Source organism: Strix uralensis, chromosome 19, assembly GCF_047716275.1.
Source record: "Strix uralensis isolate ZFMK-TIS-50842 chromosome 19, bStrUra1, whole genome shotgun sequence".
Lineage (NCBI taxonomy): Eukaryota > Metazoa > Chordata > Aves > Strigiformes > Strigidae > Strix > Strix uralensis.
In genome coordinates, this window is record NC_133990.1 from 16115036 (window position 1) to 16136678 (window position 21643).

General features: G+C 53.7%; 2 protein-coding genes across 7 annotated transcripts in view; both read right to left on the bottom strand.

Annotated features, from left to right (window-relative positions):
* CHMP6 (charged multivesicular body protein 6) lies at nt 1–7724 on the bottom strand. Of its 3 annotated transcripts, XR_012631551.1 has the most exons (9): nt 7614–7724; nt 7082–7191; nt 6375–6462; nt 5673–5759; nt 5491–5556; nt 5183–5263; nt 4454–4508; nt 2837–4353; nt 1–2614 (listed from the first exon to the last, which is right to left on the bottom strand). XR_012631551.1 is itself a non-coding variant. In XM_074889161.1 (8 exons), exons 1-8 carry the CDS (start codon nt 7674–7676, stop codon nt 2562–2564), a joined length of 603 nt encoding a protein of 200 aa, XP_074745262.1. In that variant the 5' UTR covers nt 7677–7724; the 3' UTR covers nt 1–2561. The 3 variants fall into 3 exon arrangements, 1 of the variants encoding a protein (XP_074745262.1); XR_012631550.1 differs by having other exon boundaries at nt 2837–4508; XM_074889161.1 differs by lacking the exon at nt 2837–4353.
* Nucleotides 7725–9894: 2170 nt separating this feature from the next.
* Nucleotides 9895–21643, bottom strand: part of RPTOR (regulatory associated protein of MTOR complex 1) — a 157234-nt gene continuing 145485 nt past the window's right edge. For all 4 annotated transcript variants that reach the window (XM_074889555.1, XM_074889554.1, XM_074889553.1 and 1 more), the window contains 6 exons: nt 20615–20721; nt 17458–17585; nt 17287–17373; nt 14590–14706; nt 13894–14023; nt 9895–12382 (listed from right to left, as the gene is read on the bottom strand). In XM_074889555.1, the coding sequence (XP_074745656.1) occupies nt 12314–12382; nt 13894–14023; nt 14590–14706; nt 17287–17373; nt 17458–17585; nt 20615–20721 (638 nt within the window). In that variant the 3' untranslated portion in view covers nt 9895–12313. The remainder of the gene's footprint in view (nt 12383–13893; nt 14024–14589; nt 14707–17286; nt 17374–17457; nt 17586–20614; nt 20722–21643) is intronic.

Consider the following 21643-nt stretch of genomic DNA (forward strand, 5'->3'; position numbering starts at 1 on the left):
GGTGAAACCATTCGAAATCGTTTATTGTTACAGAACAGCACAGGGGTCACACACCACTCCTGGCTCTTCCTCCCAAGGAGACACAGGACAATCTGTTTGGTGCAGGGATTAGAAGAGGAAGCTGCTGGCAATCTGCTCCAAACTTTCCTGTTCCCTCAGTAAACGGCCTCTTTACTCATTAACAAACTCAAGGAGCTGCATTAACCCCCTCAGCGCCAGCCCCCCTCCCTCTCCAGGCCAGCTTCCACCCGAGCAGGGGTTTGGCTCCCTGGCATTGGGCTCCTGGCTAGCAGTTGCCAGGACCAGGCCTGGCCTGGCCACAGCTTCCCCAGGGATGGAGGGCTCATGTCTCTATGGCTGGAGCCCAGGGCCTGGGGCGCGCTCCCCTCCTCGAGCGCGGCGATGGGGGTCAGCCCTGTCTGAGGGGTTTGCACATTTCCAGCAGCAAAAGCCGTGCTCTCAGGAAAGGGCCCTTCAGGACCTTACTGGGAGAGTCCAGCATTTGCTCCTATGAATTACAGATTAAACAGTAAAATTTAAAGCAAGTCGGCACCGGGCTAGAAACAGGCTGAAGGAGCCTGGAAGGAAAAGCGTTGCCCAAGAAAGCTACAGCCACCACCGTGCTGATGAGGACAAGGCTCTCTCTGGTGGAACAAGGCTGCATTGCAGGAGAGCCAGGATGGTCCCTCAGAGCCTCGCCGGGAGAAAAACATCACCAGGCCCCAGCCCTGGCCCGGGTCAGCTCCGGCGGCGGAGCCGGGCGAAGGCTTTGGCTGTTCCCGACACCGGCCGGGACAACTGGCGCATGTGGCGTCGGCACAGGGAGCGGTTTAAACCCAACTTCAGAGAAAGTTGGTTGTTTGCTAAAGTTGTGCTGGTTAATAAACACAGTCCGAGGCTTCTGGGATCCCAGCTTCGTTATGAAACGCTAATTAACAGAGCGAGTGCAGCAGAATCAGCAACAGGGCGACCCCAAGGCGCACGCTGCCTCAGACGCACGCGGGAGGAGGAGGAGGAGGAGGAGGATGCCCCGGCCAGTTTCTGGAGCGTAACAAACGGAGAAGACGTGGAAAGCACAACTCCAAAGCAGAGCTGCTGCCGGCCCATCGCCACGCAGAGAGCAGCACGCTCTCTGGGATTACTTCTTATTATCTAGCACCAGATCACACAACCCCCAAGGCAGTTGCTAGAAGTCTCCAAGGACTCTCTGGTCCTTCTTCTGCTGTCACAGGGATTAAGGGTTGTGGCTTCAAGAACGTAATAAATAAAGACCTGCAGTGTCCTGAAGAGCATCTGCAAGCTGGCACGTAAACTTGCTTCCAGGAACAGCTCCATCTGCCCACCACCTGGCTGGCCAGGCAGCTTTCCAAACGCTCCATCACCCCGGGCCGCCCCGGGCGCCCGCTACACCGTCCCCACAGCGCGGGCTCACAAGGAACTGGGCTCCCCTCTAACTACCTACTGAGCAGAGTCCTCGGAGTGTTAAGAAGCTTCACACCTCAGGTCCAGCACAGAACAAGCCTCATGTTTACCCCAGCATGACCCTTCCTGCCTCCAACCCTACGAGGGAATAAACACAAGCTGACAACTGGAAGCAGAATCGATCTCAGCCCACCTGCAGGCTGCAAAGGTGAACTCTGAGACAGTCAAGGGACAACTCCTGGCTCCTAACGAAGGCAGAAGACTCCTTGCTGTCATTTTAAGAGGCTTATCAGATTTCTGCCACCCCAGGTCTCGCTCAGCACCACGCGTTACCAGAGGCGGGCAGGCAGAGCGGGATCTGAACGGGAATCGTTACCCACCGCCTGACTCACACCCAGCCCGAGGCAGCTCTTCACCCCGCTCGGAGACGCGGCTTTTCCCCCCAGCCAGCACTGCTGCCAGCCAGCACGCAGCCAAGCGACCCCTCAACTCTGCTCAAACGAAACACCCTCACGCGTACGCTGGTTTTACACAAGGCCGACAGAACTGTTTTCAACCCACGGCCTGCGGAAGCTCAGGCTTGCTGCCTTCTTCCAGGCTGCCCCGCGCTCTGCCCGTCCCGGACTGACGTACATGAGGACAAGACACCAGCAGCCAGACACAAACAGAACCAGAGGAGCAAAGGGGCCGAGAGAAGCGCAGACACCGGCGTGGTCCGGAGGGCTCCCGAGGGCAGCGGCTCGTTCTCGCCCAGCCCGGTGCCGACAGCCATTTCCAACGTGATGGCTCCGAGGGTGGAAATTCCCAGGGCTGCAGTCAGAGCAAAGGCAGATTTACCACTGAAATCAAACCTAAAGAAAGCATTTGCCTTTGGAAGTTTGAGAGTTGTTGTTTAATCCCGAGACAGCGCAGCTGAGTGAGTTTAGAATTTAAGTTACAAAAAAAAGAAAGCACTAGAAAATAATCTTGATACAAGAGCAATAATCAGCTGAGGTTCCCCACCCTGCATGGGGAATCCTGCTCCACAATCCGCCCAGCACAGCTGGGATGCTGCCGAGGCATTGTATGTTCCCAGCACAGGCTGGGATGGCAAACTGTCCTGGGTGAAAGTTAGATGGGGGAATCCCCAGAAGTGGGAGTTAAGATGCTGCCACCAGTTCTGGTTTTGGCCTGTTCTTGACGGGTGACGCTTCTGTGGAAGAAAAAGAAACTTGTTACAGAAACAGAGAATGCAAATAATCTCCGGTCATCTGAGGAAGAACTAGGACTCATCATCCACTTCTCTGTAGAGCAACAAATGCTTGCACGGCACCTGGAAAGTCATAACTAATAAAAGTTTGTTATAAATAATTCCACATATCCCATATGCCCCTTTTTTTCACAGCGCTTGAGTTAAAACAGTTTCAGAACGTACCCAGCACAACCTCAGTAAGCCACCAGCCCAGCGGCACCGATCCAGGGCAGCGAGGGATCTCTCGGAGGGCAGCGGGCAGACAAGCTGCTCCCCTCACCCCTTCGATCTGACGACACGAGCCTCAACGGGGCTCAACCAGCTGCACGGCTCCTATTGCGTTTGGCCCTCCTGCTGCCAGAGGACATCTGATCCACGCTTACCAGTAAACAAGCAATAAAAAGAAACCAGCCCTGTTCCCCACAGCCCAGATTTCACAGAATCACCTCGGTTGGAAAAGCCCTTGAAGCTCCTCCAGTCCAACCATGAACCTCACACTGACCGTTCCCAACTCCACCAGATCCCTCAGCGCTGGGTCAACCCGACTCTTCAACCCCTCCAGGGATGGGGACTCCCCCCCTGCCCTGGGCAGCCCATTCCAACGCCCAACAACCCCTTCTGCAAAGAAATCCTTCCTAAGAGCCAGTCTGACCCTGCCCTGGCGCAGCTTGAGGCCATTCCCTCTTGTCCTGGCGCTGGTTCCTTGGCTCAAGAGACTCATCCCCCCTCTCTGCACCCTCCTTTCAGGGAGTTGCAGAGGGCCAGGAGGTCTCCCCTCAGCCTCCTCTTCTCCAGACTAAACCACCCCAGTTCCCTCAGCCGCTCCTCAGAAGACCTGTGCTCCAGATCTCATTTCTCATTTCTCCTGGGCAGGCTCCACACCAAGGAAACGGCCACTTTCAGCTCCTGGTTTCCTTGAATAGGGGTGTCCAGCTTCTGCGACTGATGGTTCGGTGTTCTGCTGTCCCAGGAGACACTTTTCACTAGTTTCCCCTCTGGCACCCAGCCGAGTCCAGCTCTGCCTCCCTGTTTGGCTGCACCTCCAGTCTTTCGGCACGGACAGACGCCAACAGCGCCCACGCAGTCACTCTGCTCCACGAGCTCTCTCCCTCTTCCCCCTTCGCACCCAGCAAACCCTGTCACAGAGGTTTTGGATCGCTCAGGAGCAAACACACATGGAGCATCGGCTGCGCAGAGCTCGTGCTCCAACTGTCCTGGAATTGTGGGACTCCAGCGATCCTCACCCAGCTCAAAATGACTGTTGTCACCTGAAGCGAGGTCACAAGAGCTACGACTTGTCATGAGCTTCAGTGAAATCATTTTGTGCAGCGTGAATGCCGATAGCTGTGGTCACAAAAACCTGTTCCTGTGTGGCAGCACCTTGTGACAACATGCAGGGGACCAGCTCGGGTGTTGTGTGTCCTGCCTGGGTCAAGCAAGGACGGAGCTTCTCAAGGAGCTTCACACTGGAACATACGCTGGGCCTTGCAAGGCAGCTGGTGGTCTCAAAGTGTGACTTAAGAACAGTGGATGTAACAAAAAGGAAATCTTCAAGGGGAATGGCTAGATGCTGACTGAACAAAGAGCCTTGCGTCCTCTTAGGGTAAAGGGTCAGCTGGATTTGTCAGAGCTGCGCGAGGGAAGCTTGTGTAGCCCAGATCAATGGGGCTTCAAACCCCAAACTTTACGTTTCTCCACATCTGCCAGGACAATACTTACAGCAGGAGAGGGTCTCAGCCTATTGCATGGAACTGAGAAGTACGAGAAGCCAAAGCTGCAGAGCACACAGAGAAAACATACCTGGGATCTGTTCTGGCAGCGGCTCGGAAGGAACTTCTGGAAGCTCCATCTGTTCCTGCAAGAACATTAAAGACAACCCATGACACACACCCCACGTACCAGGCAGCGGTCGCACCCCCTTGCACCGCCCTTTGTGCAGAGAATGTCTGGGAACAGGGTAATAATCACAGAGATTCCACACACAAACTGGCATCTGCCTCCAGAACCGCAGGAAGGGTTATGGGCTTCAGTACTGCCCAGTGAGTGAGTACAAGGCGCTTGTTTTGTTATTAAATGAGACTTAATAGGCCCCTGTACTGGCTATGAGTCTCCTCACAGCAACGCAGGAGCAGCCTCTCCACTGGCTGCATGTTCCCTGCAGGGTTGGGAAGAGCCACCAGCCCACGGAGGAGGGTGGGGGTGAGGATGGACACGAATTCCTGCTGTGTGAGCACGGCCTGGACTTTCGAGATCGTCATCTGGTGAAGTGGAACAGATATCCAGGAGGAACAGAGATCAGCTGGCTGTAACAGACAGCAAATAAGGTACAGCCCTTAAAAGCATCCCAGTTTTAAATGATCCCCGCGTGTGGAGCAATTAGCTTGATCTTTGATGACACAATAATGGGGCATAAACAGGTATAACTGGGATCTCTGGCAAAATAAGATAAACTATCGAGAGTGGGGGATTTCTCCCCTACTACAAACAGCTTCCTGAAAATGTGATTTAAAGTAATTACATCAGTCCTACCTGAGTAATAGTGTTTAGTTCTTCTAGAATGGCATCTTCATCTTCCTCAGTCAGGCCGCCAGCCAGTATCTCATCTATTTGCTATAAAAGAGAGGAAAAGACACATTCCAGTCAACAACAGCACAGCAGAAGCAGCTCTACGGCTCGCAGCACGGTACACACACATGGGAGAGCAACGTAAATGCGGGGTGAAGGGGTACAACTGAGATGTAATTCCCAATCTGGTTGCCTCTTAAATAAGGCTGGGAAGTGCTCATCAGAGAAACCCTGCACAGCAGGCAGTCTCTGCTCACACACGCAGTACATACCCTCTGGTACTCCACAGCATCTTGGGTTTCACCTATTATTCGTTCTACTTCTTCTATTGACATAACCTGAAGAAAAGAGCCAAAAACCACATGAGCGAGGTCTGTGGGGAGACAGCTACAAACAGCCCAGACTCTGCCTAGTCCAAGGCAGAAGTGTGCTCAGGTGACTTGGTCACACATACCTGGTGCATTTTGTTCAGACACTCGTTGCCTATTTTCAGACCCTCAATGACCTTCATTTCAATCTGGGTGAACTCAATATCCTGGACCTGAAGCAGAAAGGAAAAGGGGAAACATCACAGGCTGCCACATTCCCATCGCCAGCCAGACACAGACTGCCAAGAGAAACTGCAAGGAGAAATCAGTCCAGAGCCCCTTCTCTAGTGAACAGCAGATTAAATTATACCAGTAGCGAGAAACATGCACACAAAAAGCCTTACCACAGGCAGCTGCAAAAGCATTTCCAACAGCTCTTTAACTGATTTTCTAGCTGACAGTCTAAGATGAGGCCAATTTCCATGGCTACCCCAGAACAAACACATCCATTTCCGAAATGAAGGTACCAAAGCAGCCCTGAGGAAGTTTCTACGGCAGCTGTCCGCATTGTGACCAAAGTTTTACTAACCTAGAGAACACGTATGCGACAGGTAACCTGCCCTGCAGACTGCACACACCCTCACCACTTGGTTCTTCAGGGAAGAGTCACGGCACACGTATGATTTCAGAGACATCAGCTCTCCGGGCAGAGGACTAAACCCACATTAGGGCTTGACAGTTAAAACACAATTCCACACAACGAAAATGAACCCCCACCCCAGAAAAAAGACTTATACCAAGCGCACACAGCGGGCACTCACAGCCTACAGCAACTGATTCTCGCTTACCATCCGCTCCAAGTTGCTGATTTGGTTTTCTGTTTTATCTAGAAGTTGCTCTTGGTAACGCTTCTTCTTTAGCAAGAGCATGGCTTTTCTGAAGGAAAACAGGAGGAGGAAAACTCAGCACAGATGAAAGCAAACAAGTCTAAAAGAATCACGTCAAAGCCACATTTGTTTTGTGCTTCTTCCAAAAGAGGAAAAAACCGTGTGCAAATTAAATGACAACTGTGAACTGCTCCTGTGAAGAATAGGGATGAGCAAATCAATCACAAATTTGCTAATCGGGTGCCTGGAAATTTAGGTGTATTTGTTGTCGATTAGGACTTCACTGGGCCAGTTGTGCTGTAGCGATGCAAAACGAAGCCCTTGCACAAGAGGCTTATGATAGACACCCAAAATCAGACGTACGAGATGGTCACAGCATCTGTCCGCCCCTTGGCCACTTTGCAGTAGAGAAAGAGAACGGCTTTTTGACGGCTTTGCCGACCTGTTTTCACACCTGGGGAACGCAGGGAGCCCCTCTCGGCTGGTGAGTATGAAACTCCACACCGAGGTTCCTTCCTGAAGGAAGAGTCTAACTACCGCCAAGGCTCACCCGTACCTGCGACTGAGTAACTTCCCCTCTCGAGGGGGTGACCCTTCGTTGCACCCTGACACCCCCTGCTCCCGCCGGGCCCTCGCCCCCCCCGGCAGCGGGACACCCCCTCGCTCACTCTTTCTTGCCCTCCTTCAGCAGCTGCCGGGCCAGCGCCCGCTCCCGCTCCAGGTTCAGGCTTATCCGCTTCTGATACTGCTTCAGCTTGTCCCGCTGCTGCTTCAGTTGCTACGGACGAGAGAGGGACGGACGGACGGACAGACAGACCCGGTCACAAGGCGAGTCCTGACGGCTCCAGCCAACCCCCCCCGCCCGCTCGCACCGGCCCGGCGCTCCCCCCCCGCCTCACCGGCGGCGCAACTCCCGGGGCTCCCCCCCGCCGCCGCCGCCCTCAGACCGGCACGGCCCCCCCCGCCTCACCCCCCTCCGTCCTTCTCCGCACCGAGAACGCCGCGGACCCGCCGCCGGGGAGCGCGCCCCGGAGCCCGCGGCCGCTCGGGGGCCGGGCCCGGTGGCTCCGCCGGTCCCTGCGCGGGGAAACGCGCCGGCGCTGACCGAGCTGGGCCCGGCCCCGGCCTCCCCCCGGCCCCGGCCCGGCCCCCCCCGCGGCCGCGGCCCCCCCGCCGGGCCAGGCCCGCCGCCGCGCTCACCAGCACCGCCTTGTCCTGCTCCGTGACGCGGCTCCGCCGCTTCCGCCCGAAGAGGTTCCCCATGGCCCCGCCGCCGCTCCTGCCCCGGGGCCCGGCCCCGCTCTGGCCCCGCCCCCGCCCCTCCCCCGACGGCGGCCGCGCAGGGCCCGGCCCGGCAGAACGCGAAGGTGAGCGCGGAGCAGGGGCGGGCGCGCGCCGCTGGGGGGCGCTATGGGGGCGCGGAGGGAACGGGCGGGAACGGGGGGGGGGTGTAGGGGATGGGGGTGTAGGGGGTGGGGGATGAGGGTATAGGGGATGGGGGATAGAGAATGGGGGCTACAGAGGATGAGGGTAGAGGGGATGGGGGGCTACAGGGGATGGGGGCTATAGGGGATGGGGGCTATAGGGGATGGGGGCTGTAGGAGATGGGGCATGAGGGTATAGGGGATGGGGGATAGAGAATGGGGGCTACAGAGGATGAGGGTATAGGGGATGGGGGGCTATAGGGGATGGGGGGTTGTAGGGGATGGGGGCTATAGGGGATGGGGGACTAATAGGGGATGGGGGGCGTAGGGGATGGGGGCTATAGGGGATGGGGGGTGTAGGGGATGGGGGCTATAAGGGATGGGGGGTGTAGGGGATGGGGGCTATAGGGGATGGGGGGTGTAGGGGATGGGGGCTATAAGGGATGGGGGGTGTAGGGGATGGGGGCTATAGGGGATGGGGACTATAGGGGATGGGGTGTGTAGGGGATGGGGGATAGAGAATGGGGGCTACAGAGGATGAGGGTATAGGGGATGGGGGCTATAGGGGATGGGGGGTGTAGGGGATGGGGGCTATAGGGGATGGGGGGTCTAGGGGGTAGGTGTGCTATAGGGGATGGAGCAATATAAGGGATTGGGGCACTGTAGGAGGTGGGGGGGCTGTAGGGCAGAGGTGGGGCGCTGGGGGCACTGCAGGGGGGGGCTGCAGGGCTGTGATGAATGGAGACCCCTGTCCCCATTGCCCCTGCAGGGACGTGGCCCTGTGTCCCCACGTCCCCACACAGGAGAGGGTCCAGCGCTGCCCGTGGGTTTGGGGTCCCTGGGGGTCCCCAGGGCCAGGAGAAGCGAATGTGGCCCCACCACAAACGGCCTGACAGTGGCGAGAGGGGATGCACCTGGGGGCCAGGACAGGCCGTGGCCATCACTTCAGCTTTATTGTGGCCACGGGGGCACTGGGGGCTCACGGCAGCCCCAAGGGGTGGGAATCCCGGCTCCCGCGTCCGCAGCCATTCCCGCTCTCCCTGTCCCACAACCCACTTGCAGGGGTTTGCCCCAAGGGCCAGTGTGGCCACCGTGTCCCTGGCCACCCCGCACTGGCCCAGTCCAATCCCGGTTATTTTTGGAGGTGCCACAGCTGCAGTACAGCGCTGCCCAACGCCATCAAAGCTCGCTTAAACAATTTGGACTTGTGAGGCCAGGTGCCAGAAAACGCCTCTTTTTCCTCGCTGCAGTTTTGCCCCGCATCACCCAATTATCCAATTGCCTCCCCACAACCCTAATTACAGTTTCGCCTGTGGAGAAGGTGATTAGAGCCCGGCCCTCGCATCCACGCTGCTGCTGCAAACGCAACGCTGTCCTGCAGAGCGGCAGCTGGGTCGAGGTGAAAAATAATAGAAATAAAACTATGTGGAAGGTGGTTCCCAGTGCCACGGCCCCAGCGATGTCGAGCCCCTCGTGGGCCGTTTAACCCCGCTGGTGCCCGGTGCTGCCGTGGGGGTCACCCCGAGGGGCAGCGGGGACACAACCTGCGTCTCGGTGGGTTTGATGGTCGCCCCAACAGCTCGTCCTGCCCGTCCTCCCCTGCGCCCAAAGGCCCTGCCCAGGGCCCCTCTGCTCTCACTGTTGACGCCGGAACGGGAATGTGAGGTGCTGGTGGGGATTTGGTGCCTCAGCCGGGACCCAGGCGGATGCAGGAGCATCGGTCCCCGCGCTGGTGGGACACCCTGCGCAGGCCCGCGGGCCGAGGACAACGTTGACTGTTCCCATTTGGGCCCCAGCCACCGCTCGAGAGCTGGATTTGGGGCTCAGATCCACACGCATGTTCCCGCAGAGCTGCCCAGCAGAAACGCTGCGTCTCTGCTCCACCTCGGCAGCAGCGAGCTGGGCCCAGCCACGTGTCTTTCACCCAGGACCTCCACCTGTAACCGGGCTCTTTCTGCACCAGAACTGCCCAGAACCAGGCAGCCTCCCACCCAAAACTGGCTGGAGCTGTCCCCCCCCCCCCACGTCTGCCCCAGGAAATGATCCTCACACAGGGAAGTGTTTCTGCATTTATTTTTTATTAACCATTTATTTGTTTGTAATTGTTTTACTCTCACATTACAATCGTGTGGCTTTTTTATATTTTTTTATTTTTGTAAAATAAATAGAGATAAGTGAACTTTTAGGTAGGATGCTCTCCAGATCCTTGGTTAAACTTCATGATTGAATCTCTGCATCAGACCTGTGAAAATAGAGCCCACACACGCACACGCTTGGATGAAAGCTAAACAGGCCGAGTTAGTTAAAAACCCACCTCCTGGCCGCAGGGGCTGGCTGGCACCGGGGAGCGCTGGCAGGGAACAGCAGCTTCCCACCACGCACCTTCGCATTTTGCCAGGTATTTCTCGTTCCTTTCGTGAATACACTGATATAAGTTAAAAATCTATTGTTTTTTAAGCTGTGTATGTTAATTGGTTACGTGTAGATCCCAAACTCTGGCTCCACGCTCGTCGGGCCCCGGCACGGGGCGGGTGGAGGAGGCGCGTACCGCTGGGAGCGGGAAGAGGCACAGCTCTGTTAGACCATAATTAACTTTTGGTAACTTAAAAGTGGACTTCTAGGTAGTTTTTCTGAAGTTTAAAGCCTTTGATTCAACATCCTGTGAAGCGGCCCTCGGCCTCCCTGCTGCGGGGGGACGGTGACGGTGCTCAGGGTGAGGACACAGCGCCCAGCCTTTGGCGTCTGCTCCAGCTCCGCGGTTCAGGGACCCTCCCTGTGAGCCTGGGACAGCCCCCGGGCCATCCCCACCGCCCCACGTGGCCCAGCAGCCCCGACACATGTAGGAAAGGGATTATCGGGTGCGTGAGGAGCGGCGACAGGTCAGACGCTGTCCACAGGCGCCGCGGCAGAGGTGAAGCTGCCGCCCGCGCAGGAGCGACGTTTCTCACCCCTTCCCTCATCAGCGTTTCCTTCGCTGGCAGTTCGGTCGGAGCCTGCAGACCCCGTGATACCGGCTGGAAGAAAAACCGGGGACGTCTGGACTGAGCAGGTTGACCTTTGTCGCCGCAGTGATTTTTGCACAGCGTGAGTTCTGCTCTGGGCCAGCGGAATCGCACCTCGGCAGCGCTCGAAAGAAACCTGCGCTGTGGCTTTGCTTACCCCTGCCCACACCCACCTCAGACCCACCGCGGGTTTCAAGGGACAGAAACATTCCTTATTCAGACAGGGAAGGTGCGGAGGTGGAGCAGGCTTTCCCCTAGATAGCTGGGACAAAGCTGTTTTGCTCAAAGCAGGACAACCTGCTGTCTTCCCCCTCTTTCGTGATTCTCTGGTGCTCAGACCACGTGTGGTTACCTGCCCGGTTCTGCAGGGACAGACAGACAAGCCACAGCCACATCCACACAGTGTGTGCAGCTGCTTACAGGCAGCAGCAAGTGTGCAAATTCTCCTGACCATCATCTTGCTGAACATGAGCACATTGGAGCAAATGAAAGCCCGTGGCTTGAACCCGGAGCCTCCCTCGCCGGCCGGGCAGAGCTCCCAGGCTACCCAACGTGTTTGTGGGGTTCACTGTGGGCAGGACAGTGACTGCAGAAGTACCAGTGACCGAGACACCCCAGACCTCCCCACCAGCACCGTGTGCTTGGCTGGAAAGTGGTTCCATGAGTGACTTGCTCCAGGCTTGGTGGGACCTTAGAGATGTTCGTTCTCTTTCTTCCCTCTTCTTCCTGTACGTGCAACCTTACAGTACAGTGGGATCCTGCCCTGCTCCTGCCATCTCCTCAAGCCTCTTTCCTCAGGATCCCTGCCTCCCCTTGCCACCAAGTCGCCTTCTGTCTTTGCTTCCACTGGAGAGGACGCTGCAGAGGGGACAAGGTTCATGCAGAGGAGACGCTTTCCTGCCTCCCTTGCCCACGCTTGGGCAGTGCAGGAGCAGGTACATTGTTCTGCAGCTGGACAGCTCAGGTCTCGCTGCCCCGTCGGAGGAATTACTGTTTGGCACAGGGTAGGCAGCAGCTGGAGGGGTCCCGTGCTCCGGTCGAACGCACAGAGCTGTAGGTGAGTCCTGACTTCAGTCCTTAAAGCAACCTACACTCCAGCAAAACAAAAGAAACAAGGACTAAAACAGAAAGCCCTTTCCAAGGGTATTGCCTCATCCAGTCCTTCCAAGCTCAGGAGCCGTGTTTCTAACAGAGAAGCCAACCACTGGAAACAAAAATAAAATGTTGCTTTTCTGTAGCTTTTAGAGGATATAGCTGGGGAAAAAAAAAAAAACCCAACCAAAAAAAGGAGATTGTCTCTCTTCCCCTTGTCAAAATCATCAGTAGCTAAGTCAGAAAAAAAAATGTTCAAGTTATGGGTTGCAGCAGCAGCCAACACTAAACATTCAAGTCGATAATTTCACTATGTACATTATAGGTGAGACACGGCCCTGCCCGCTGGGACTCCCTCCTCCAGTGCCGCTGCCACGAGCCGTTATCTGATCCGCTTCTCCACTGAGTACACCGAGATGTAGTAGTCATTGCTTCCGACTGCCAAATGAGGCTGGGGAGAGAGCAAATGGGGATAAACATACAGGTGTCACGCAGTAACGAGAGGCACATCGCGGGCGAAATGGTCACGGCCGACATTTTCAGCAGTAACGCCCAGATGCTCGAAAGCTCTTAAGTGCATCTGCCAACGCAGCTCTGACGACATTCCTGCCAGCACCTACATCGTCCCGGCGAGTTATATGCCCATTTCAGCCAGAGGGAAAAATTATGGTGACTATTAGTTGCCAACTGCTAACATAATTTTTCTAAACGACTGCAAATCTGCTAGTTAGGAACAGTTGCCTGGACTGAAAATTAGCACTCCCTCCACTGAGAGGCCCAGGAACAATCCCAGCCGTGGAGACCCGGCCTGGACAGGGCTGGCTTTGTTTGCTTGTTTAAAGAGCCAAAACATTTCAAGCAATTAGCTGCTTCTTTCTCCGTCCCCCAAACTGCAGGACGGCAAAATCGCCCTTTAGCTTTTTGCAAAGCAGCTTTTCAAAACCCCGGAGATGAGCTGTCCTTTAACCTCGCTCTCCCCAGGACGTAAACCGCACGTAACGCAGGAAAGCTCCTTCCCTCTCCCTGCCCAGCTAACGCCAACCCATCGCTGGGTAGCACAGCTCTTCCCTCCTCTCCTCGAGGCCCTTCAGCGTTCCCACCGCTCTTTCCCATTGCACATTAAATATCTGTGCCTGGATCCACAGGTTTCTAAAATTACTCTCTGTCTAAACGCCTTCTTTAACCTCCTCCTGTTTCTCCTGTCCCTTCACACTGTTTTCTCAGGCTTCCAACCCCCCTCCTTTCTCCTCATCTCTGGGTGAGCCGAAGTCCGTAATGCAGATGGGCACCTGCCTCCTAATTAAGTAGCAACCAGAGTCTCTAACAACTACTGCAGAGCCACCTCGGCTGTGATATATTTTGAAAACTCCTTTTTACTCTGATTCATTCTAGACTTTATCAGCTTATACCTTTAATTTTTGCAGTTCTCTCATTTTTCTGATGTGCTGCACAGCATCAGGTCTGCCTAAAGCCTTACATAAGCGCTGCAAGAGCAGCCCCAGAGACACGAGGCTGAGCCCACTGTCTGCAAAGAGAATAAATAAGCACAAAAAATTTTGCGTGCTGGAAGTGAGAGACTGCACCTCTCCAGTCAGCTCCAGGCAAATTCACCTCGGACAACTTCTGTGGCAAGAACTACAGAGCTAAGCCAGGCTGCAGTCCTGGAGCGATGGGAAGAAATGGGAACGGTGTATCGAGTCCAGCTGCAAGTAAAAAGGGCTCCGTGGTTGGGAGCCCTGTGCTGGCCTCAGGTGCACGTCACACACCTCGGCACCACCCGCGCCGTTGTCTGGAGCAGCCGGGGGGGCCAAGCTCTGGCCTGGGCTGTGGGGCTCAAAGCACCCTCAGGAAACCGGGCTGGGGCAGCACCTCTCTGTGCCAGAGGCGTCTCTGCGCCTCCCCCTCCTCCAAGGCAAAACTAAGAAATGCAAATCCCAGTATCCAAAAAGAGAGAATACAGACCCAGTGAGGATGGAAAGCCAGGCAGCTGATGGCTCCAACTCTCTGTCCCATAAAACCATCGTAGTATTTAATATTGTTGATCAGCTCCCCATTTCCATTGTAGATGGCAGTGAACTGATTCATTGAGCCACTGGAAGGGAATCAAGAGAACACGGTGGTAACAATATTGTTGCCTACAGCCCCTTTCCAGCTGTGTTGACCTCGGCAGTTTATCAGACCAGCGTGCAACGAGTTCTTGGAAGTGGGGAGCCCGACTTTAACTGTACTGTGGCAGCCTCAGTGCAGAGAGATTTACAGAAAGGCTGGAACCACAGTTACCTCTTACACTGACACAGAGAAACATGACGAGCTGACGTGCACACGCACTGAAAGGGGACCCCCAACAACCTCCAGGGTATGTGGCTGTGGAGCAGTTGCTGGTCCCCGCTCAGAGCCCCAAAATACACACAGTGGCTTTGAACGGGATCCGACAGAGGAGTGTAGGACTGTGCACCATCACCAAGTCACCAGTGCAGGGGCTTCACCAACGTGTGCAAGGGGCAAAATTCCCGAGCTGCAAACATGGGAAAGAAGCTGCACTGCCTGTGGTGAGCTTAAACAAACAACAAACCCAACAGAACCGCATGAATGGTGCCTGCAGAGACAGACTGTCCTCTCCATCCGCCGCAGGGACGCAGAGATGAAACCAGAACTTACCACGCAAAGAGGTTGGCTTGTGGGTGAATGTCAAGGGCCGTCAGCCCTTTGACTATCTGCAGGACCTTCATGGACTCTGGCATCCGGGGGTCGAAGAACCGCACATCTCCGTTGACACTGCCAACACACGAGTTTCACGACGTCAGGCTGTGCCCAAACCAGATCCTAAAGCCCAGGAACTCGAGGTGTTTGCCACCTTGCTCGGAAAATCCAGACAGAGGAGACGCGCACCTTTGCGTGCCCTGTCAGCGCAGCTGAATTCCCACTGATGTCACCCACATTTGGTGCCACCCACCTCGCACCCGGTGCTGTGCAAACAGCCCAGCCCCTGCCCTCAGGAGTGATCCATTATTACTTTTACCGCTCACAGCTCATCACTGAGTGTAAGTGTCTTCACTGTTATGTCACACTCGATACACCGAGCTGCACGTCAGACCCGAATTCCTCCTCACAGTAGGAAATTGTATTAGAAAACTCAAACCAGCTGGGATCTGCTGGTACCACCATTATGCCAAACGTCCGGACGCAGATGCACAAGCCCAAAGTACTCTGCGACCAGGCGTAACAAACCCTGCCAAGGCGCCGGCGACGTCTCAGCCCTGCTGACAGCGGCACCGGGGAGGAGAGGGGGGGCAGAGCACCAGCGGCAAGACACTGAGCTTAGGAGATCAAGCACCTTCCGAACACAAAAGATTTCTTGCTGTTAAGCGACTTCTCTGAAATACATCAGCAGCATCACGTCTGTTCAGTGTGAAGAGGGTGTATCTTCTCCTACAGCCCCGGAACCGAGGAGCGCAGACTTTGCTATGGTACATCTGAACTCCTTGTGAGAGACCGGTCGAGTGATGTACAGAAAGACAGACAGAAAACTCTCTTACGGAAATTAAATTCAAAATCAACTCATCCCATCTTATTCTGCTGGTACAGCAGTGAGGCTTTTGGCACCACAACTTTTAAAGTGCTATTTTTTTCCCAAGTCACTGATGGCCACACAACTGTGAATCGCCCTACAGAGTTAAGAACAACAAAGGCATCAAGAAGCATTCTGCCTTCGGTTTCTTACCTCTGGAATAACTAATACTGATCAAAACGCTGTTATACAGGATTACTTACATCATTATAAGAAGCTGCAACTCCAGCTGTCACATAATTAAATTCAAGACAAATTAAATTTGAGGTTGATTTAGATCCTAAAGACTAGATGGAAATATTGTTTGAGCGAGATCAAATGCACAGTAAATTCATTTAAAGCTTTGAACCTCGGTAAGATTGAAAATAGTTCTGAATGTACTGGAAGACCATGCAAGAGCTTTAAAATGGAAGTTCTGGGATGAGGGACTACACTGGAAAACACAGCCCAGCTGAACAGCAAGAGGCAACAAGAAGTCAACAGCAGCTAAGCTGCTAACCAGGATACTGAGCAGGTGTTTAAGGACCTTTTCTAGCAACGCTGCCAGAGCTGCTGGTTAAGGAGAAGCGCTGCGGCGGCACCAGCGCACGGCTCAGAGCGGCTGAACTCAGCATCCCCCACTGAGCCAGCCCCGGAGAGCGGCGGGATCTGGCTCAGAGTCACCGCTCCTGCGGTACAAACACTCTGGTCGAGCTAAAAAGTTTGGCTGAGGTTCAGAGAACTGCTCCACAAGCAATATAGTGCCCTCAAGTTTCTCAGGAAATAGCTGGACCAAGACCTCGCTACGTCCTAAGACTTGTTTTTCTTAGATCTTGCTGTTAACCGAAGAAGAGAGTGAACTGGGAGAAACTGAAAGCAAGGTGGCTTGTCTCAACCAACCGAGTTCCTCTGGCACGAGACCAGACCTGCCTTTTGATGTACAACATTTTCTCATCCCTCTGCAGTCCTGAGAGGAAGCACCATGTGCTGAGAAGGGCACTGAGAGGAGGGAAAAAATGAGCCTTCAGCCCCAGGCTGGCCAAGCACACAGGCCTGACCCCTGGGATTGTCGAAGGAGATTACGGAAAGGAAGATTAAAACCTCTAATATGTGAGCTTGACAAATCTGGCAGCTGCATCACATAATCCCCGTTCTGAAAATCTTAATACATTTTTGCTGGCCCATCCCCCACGTCAGGAATGTTCTGAATCCCAGAAAATTATGTTTTGTTTTCATTTTGTAATCAAGAAAAAGAGCCTCTTTGTGTGCAAACAGTGGTTTTGCAACAATAAATTATATTCTGCTGTTCTTTAATGGCCAAATAAGTATATGCTGCTCTCGCCGCAGTATTTACCAGGCAGCAGAAATGGATTTATGTGTAGCAAATTGCTAGACAGCAAAGTAATCCTGCACAGCAATATGCCCAACAGATGCAGCATCCACCTTCCTTCTCGTGTTCTCTCTCAAATGACCCTGTGGAGATGTTGGCAATAAAGAACAACCACCACAAGATCTACTATATCTAGCTCAGGTTTCTGGTTCACCCGATTCCTCCCTCACATGCCTCGTGATAGTGATTTCAGCAGAGACGCCTCCTTGTTTACTCTCAAACCACACTAACAGGCTTCCAAGGAAAGCTTCACATTTCTTTGTGCCTTCTCTCCACTGAGTTTGGAGCAGAAGTTAATTACTAAAGCGAATGTCAAACTAAACAGTTTTACCCTCTCAGCTCTTAAAATACCAGAGGCAGAATTTAAACAGAAACCCAACCCGTGTTGAAGAGAAAACAGCTCAAAAATCTCTGTTACCTGACGCTCATGATGTTGCCTTCAGGATGCTTCTGCAAGTATGCCTTCACCACCCAGGCTGTGTGCTCTCGGTAGGTCATGACACGGCTGAGGGACAAGTAGAGAACCGTTTGAAGGGGAGGAGGAGGAAACGTGAGGATCCCACCAGACCGGGGAAGGACGGGTAGTTACCATTCACTCAGAGCCATCCTCCTGTCGAACACGCGGATGGAGCCGTCGCCCAGCCCCGCCACAATTAACGAACGATGCGAATCACACGAGAGGCTGGTCACACAGCTGTCGGCTCCAGTGGGGATATCCTAAGGAGAAAGCACAGGAAAACCAAGCTGAGACCGTGACGTGTCTTCAAGTCCCTACAGTCAAGGTCCTAAACCAGATGGACCCAATGTCCTCTTCCTTTCCCCATTCTCTAAATCAGCCCAAAACGAAACCAGGGTTTCCACCTGTCCCTCAGAACACTGAGACACTGCATCAGTGTGAAGTTCTCCTTCAGGCTCTCCAGACGTGACCAGAAATGAGAGGGTGGTGACCCTGGGGACGACGGTCACTGCCGCTGCCCTGTGTTTGAGCCACAAGTCCCACAGTTCAACCCAAAGAGCCAGGCCCAGAGGAGGAATTCCAGCAAAACTAGCTCTTACAAATCAGTTTTGTAAACCAAAATGAAGGCAAGGTCTGTTTTGGGAAGGAGTTAATATTATTGTCTACTAAGAATATCTAATTAGTTAAAATAAATGGCCAGAGGAGTTATTTCTCCATGAACCATCTTTGTTGGGTACAAGTTGTAAATGCCATTGCAAAGACAGGAGGGACAGCATAGACTTGGTGGAGAAGAGTCATATACAACAAATATACCTGTAAAAAGCAAAAAACTTGTCATGGCATCTACACCGCCACATAGAAAAGCAAACGTGCAGTACGCTATAGGTACCACCATCCACGCCGAAAAAGGTACAACAGAGCTGCAAGGTATCAGGGACAAAGCTGCGAGGTATTAGCCCTTTTTGTACATCATAGCAACACCCAAACAAGCTCTAGGAAGTTATTTAAATGCCTCTTGTAAAAGCAGCTTTTTTTTGTGTACCGGACACAAACATATCTGTCCCCTGGAAACAATAAACTGACTTTGCCAGAAGGCAGTTCCCTTTACCCAGAATGGCTCCAGTTATCACTAACAAAGTTCTTTTCTTTCAGTTTCTTTATATTTTTTATTTTTTAAACACTCAGTGCTCTTCCTCCTCTCACGGTTAGGACCATCGCTACACTTCTGCAGAGCCCTGGGCGTTGCTGCCGTCGGGCCAAGCTCAGCCTGCCCGAGCGTGACCCTCCTCCCCTGGGCGCCCGGAGGCAGCGAGCGGTGCCGAGGCAGCCCCAGCGCTCCCGACCGACGTCAGCGCGGACACGGGAGCCGTGACACCGCGGCGAGCGGCCGGCCGGCAATCCAGCCCCGGAGAATCGCTGACGCAGGGTAAAAGCGAGCCGGGGCTGTGGCACCTATTGGTCCCCGCTTTAGGACGTGTGATGAGTAGATCCAGGTTATCTCATCTGGAGCCAGACACTGCGCGTATTAAAAAAAATGACATTGGAAAAAGGAGGCTGGAGCTTGCAAGGACAGCTGTGCTGGGGGCACGGCGTGCACGCTGCCGAACACCGCTACCTTCCCCTTTTTACTTGCTATAAGCAAAATAATTGCTTGGAATAATATCTACGCCTGCTACGAGGAAAAACATTTTCAATTAAAACAGGTCAAAAAAGCTAAGCAGCACGGAAGAAGCGGGCTAACAATCAGGAGGCTGTTAGAACTGCAGGAGCTAATTTCACACCTCAACCCTATTTTTGCTGCCGTGCACATTCCCCTCTCCCCGCCGCTGGCTGGAGGCCCCGACCTCGGCGCCGCTCTCAGCAGCTCCTCCACCAGCCTCTGCCCGGGCCCTGCCTTTGAAGCAGGAACAGAGAGGTGAAAATGAAGCACTTGCCTCTTCAGCTACATCCCAAGTGCTTCCAGAGGTAGTTTTTGTAGTTCAAAGAGTGGGAAGACACCTTTATTAGCTCGGATTACACAGCTTCGCTGCTCTTTGTGCTGAATTTCACTTTTCCAGTGTTACTGAGTCAGGGAGTTTCAATCACTTGAATTTCAACACAACCCATTTTTGCAATTAAAAAAGAAACAACGTGTTTTTAAATACTTTCAGTGCAATCATTAATCATCATAATTTAAAATATTTTCACCGCCTGAATTTTGCTGTTCCCTAATTTACATAGAAAAAATAATACGTGAAAGTAATTAAGATTAACGTAGACTTAATTATCCTGCACTGCAGGGTCAAAGTGTCGTAATTAATGTTCATCCAAGGGTAATTAATTTCTAGAAGCTTTGAAAACTAGTCTTCCTTTCTTCTCCAGCACGGTGACTCCATTCTCACAGGCCAGCTGCTTCTCCTTGTAATTTCTGACAAACTTTCACTTGATTACGACTGACAGCGCCTGCAGCGCCTCCCCCCGGTCACACCGCACAGACACTTACGTAGGACAGACACCGCTGCCGCGCTGCCGAGGGGAGATGGGAAGGTCCCGGGTGCCCCAGGGCTCTGCAGAGCTCCCCGGGGGGGCGTGGGGATGCCGAGGGAGCTGCCAGCAGGCTCGGCCTCGCCGCCACCTTCATCATTCGACACCTGGGCCAGGCGACACGGAGCAAACTTCTGACCTGAGCCAGACTGGCCGGGACCGGCAACAGCTCCATGGGCTGCATGTGCCCAGGGCGAGTCAGGGAACGCTCGTGTTTCTGTGCTGCTGAGCACCGGGGTCCCCGCTCGGGAGGGGACTGGGCAGGTACGTAAATGCTCCCTGCGCGGACGCGGCTTTCCCAAAAACAGCCCTTTAAGGGTGGTAGGGACGAGAGCAGAGCTGCTCTGTAATTAGCTCCGTGTGTGTCCCGGAGAAGCAGAGACGGCAGCAGTAAGTCAGAGCGTTCTACCGGTGACTCAACTCACCATGTTTCCTCAAGAATTTTTACACTCTTTCAATTACGTGCTAATAGGAAACCCTATCTGCATCCCGGTGCCCGCCTCTGCGTTTCACAGCTTCACCTTTCCCGAACGCCGCTGCGCGCTGCCCACAATAACAGCAGCAGCTTCCAGGAAAGACCTGACACACTCGCTAAGTACGTCTGTATTTTTATTTATCTTGTAACATGACTCTGCAGTGGGGAAGCAGGAGCTGCAGAGCCTGTCAGCTCTCCGCAGACGCGTCTCGGGTGCGTTGGCTGCGCACAGGGTAACTCCCTGCACCTCTGGGAGGGAAGAGGCGAAGGGGACAAACACGCAGATGTTACCTGCACTTTCATCTCCCGATCTGTGTCCCAGATCCGGATTATCCTCACATCTCCCGATGTCATCAGGAGCCCGGTTTCTTGTTCCCAGTCGACCACCATTCCTGCTCCTAAGGTAAAACACAGGCAGGGCGCACAAATTACTCTCTGCATCAGCACAGGCAGAGCTGCACCAATTAAAACACCAGCTTTCATAACCTCATGCTACAGAAACTATTGTTACTAGAGGAAATGTAAAGTTACATACACACACGTCCATACGTCCTCCAACTGGGACCAAATCAGCTGGTCCTGGATTCGAGTCCAAAATACATCTCTGACCCTTTGTCTACCATAAGGGCTTAGAAAAGCCGAGGTGCAGGTGGCCCTGCAGGCAGGTGAATCCGGCCTTCCAGGGGCTTTGCCAGCTACTGGGGACTTCCAAGGGAGTCTTAATATAATTATCCATCACTATGAGAACACCAGATTAAGTGATGATTGAAGTCAACTGAACTGGTGACACCTCACACAGCAAGACCCGAGAGCCTCTGGATTACCATGATCCCTCTTTCTCACAGAAATACGTGGCTAAGGGGAGATGTTTCTAAACAAGCAATAGCAAAGTCATTGCCGCAAGGTATTGAAATTAAACTACTTGGTAGGAGTAAAAACCAATTTGCTATACAGACAGATAAGGAGGGGAACATTCTGCAATTACACTAGCTAAAACACATTTATGAGAGTTTTTGCTCCTCATCTTTGAGGGCATAAACTGATTGCTAGGTGAAGTTTAGAAAAACGTTCCATCCATGCTGTAAGAGAATTACAAGGGATTTTCTATCCCCAAAACACCTGACACGGGCACCTGCTTACAGACAGCGGGCAGAGTGTGTGAACAGGCAAACTGTGCCGGTACGGCAATTTCCAGAGAAGGGGAAGTGCACGGCCCCTCCTTTCCCAGCTGGAGGAGTAAGATGTCCAGAAGCCATCGAGCGAGCTGGCTCTCCTAAGCACAGAGCACACCGGTGTCAGAACAAACAGATATTGAGATCT

Excerpts from the sequence above, each read along its gene's own strand:
- CHMP6 (XM_074889161.1), bottom strand. The coding sequence starts at position 7,676 with ATGGGGAACCTCTTCGGGCGGAAGCGGCGGAGCCGCGTCACGGAGCAG. Across the intron at positions 7,192-7,613 it reads AGCAGGACAAGGCGGTGCTG|CAACTGAAGCAGCAGCGGGA; the intron begins GTGAGCGCGGCG and ends TCTCGTCCGTAG. Across the intron at positions 4,509-5,182 it reads AACTAAACACTATTACTCAG|GAACAGATGGAGCTTCCAGA; the intron begins GTAGGACTGATG and ends ATGTTCTTGCAG.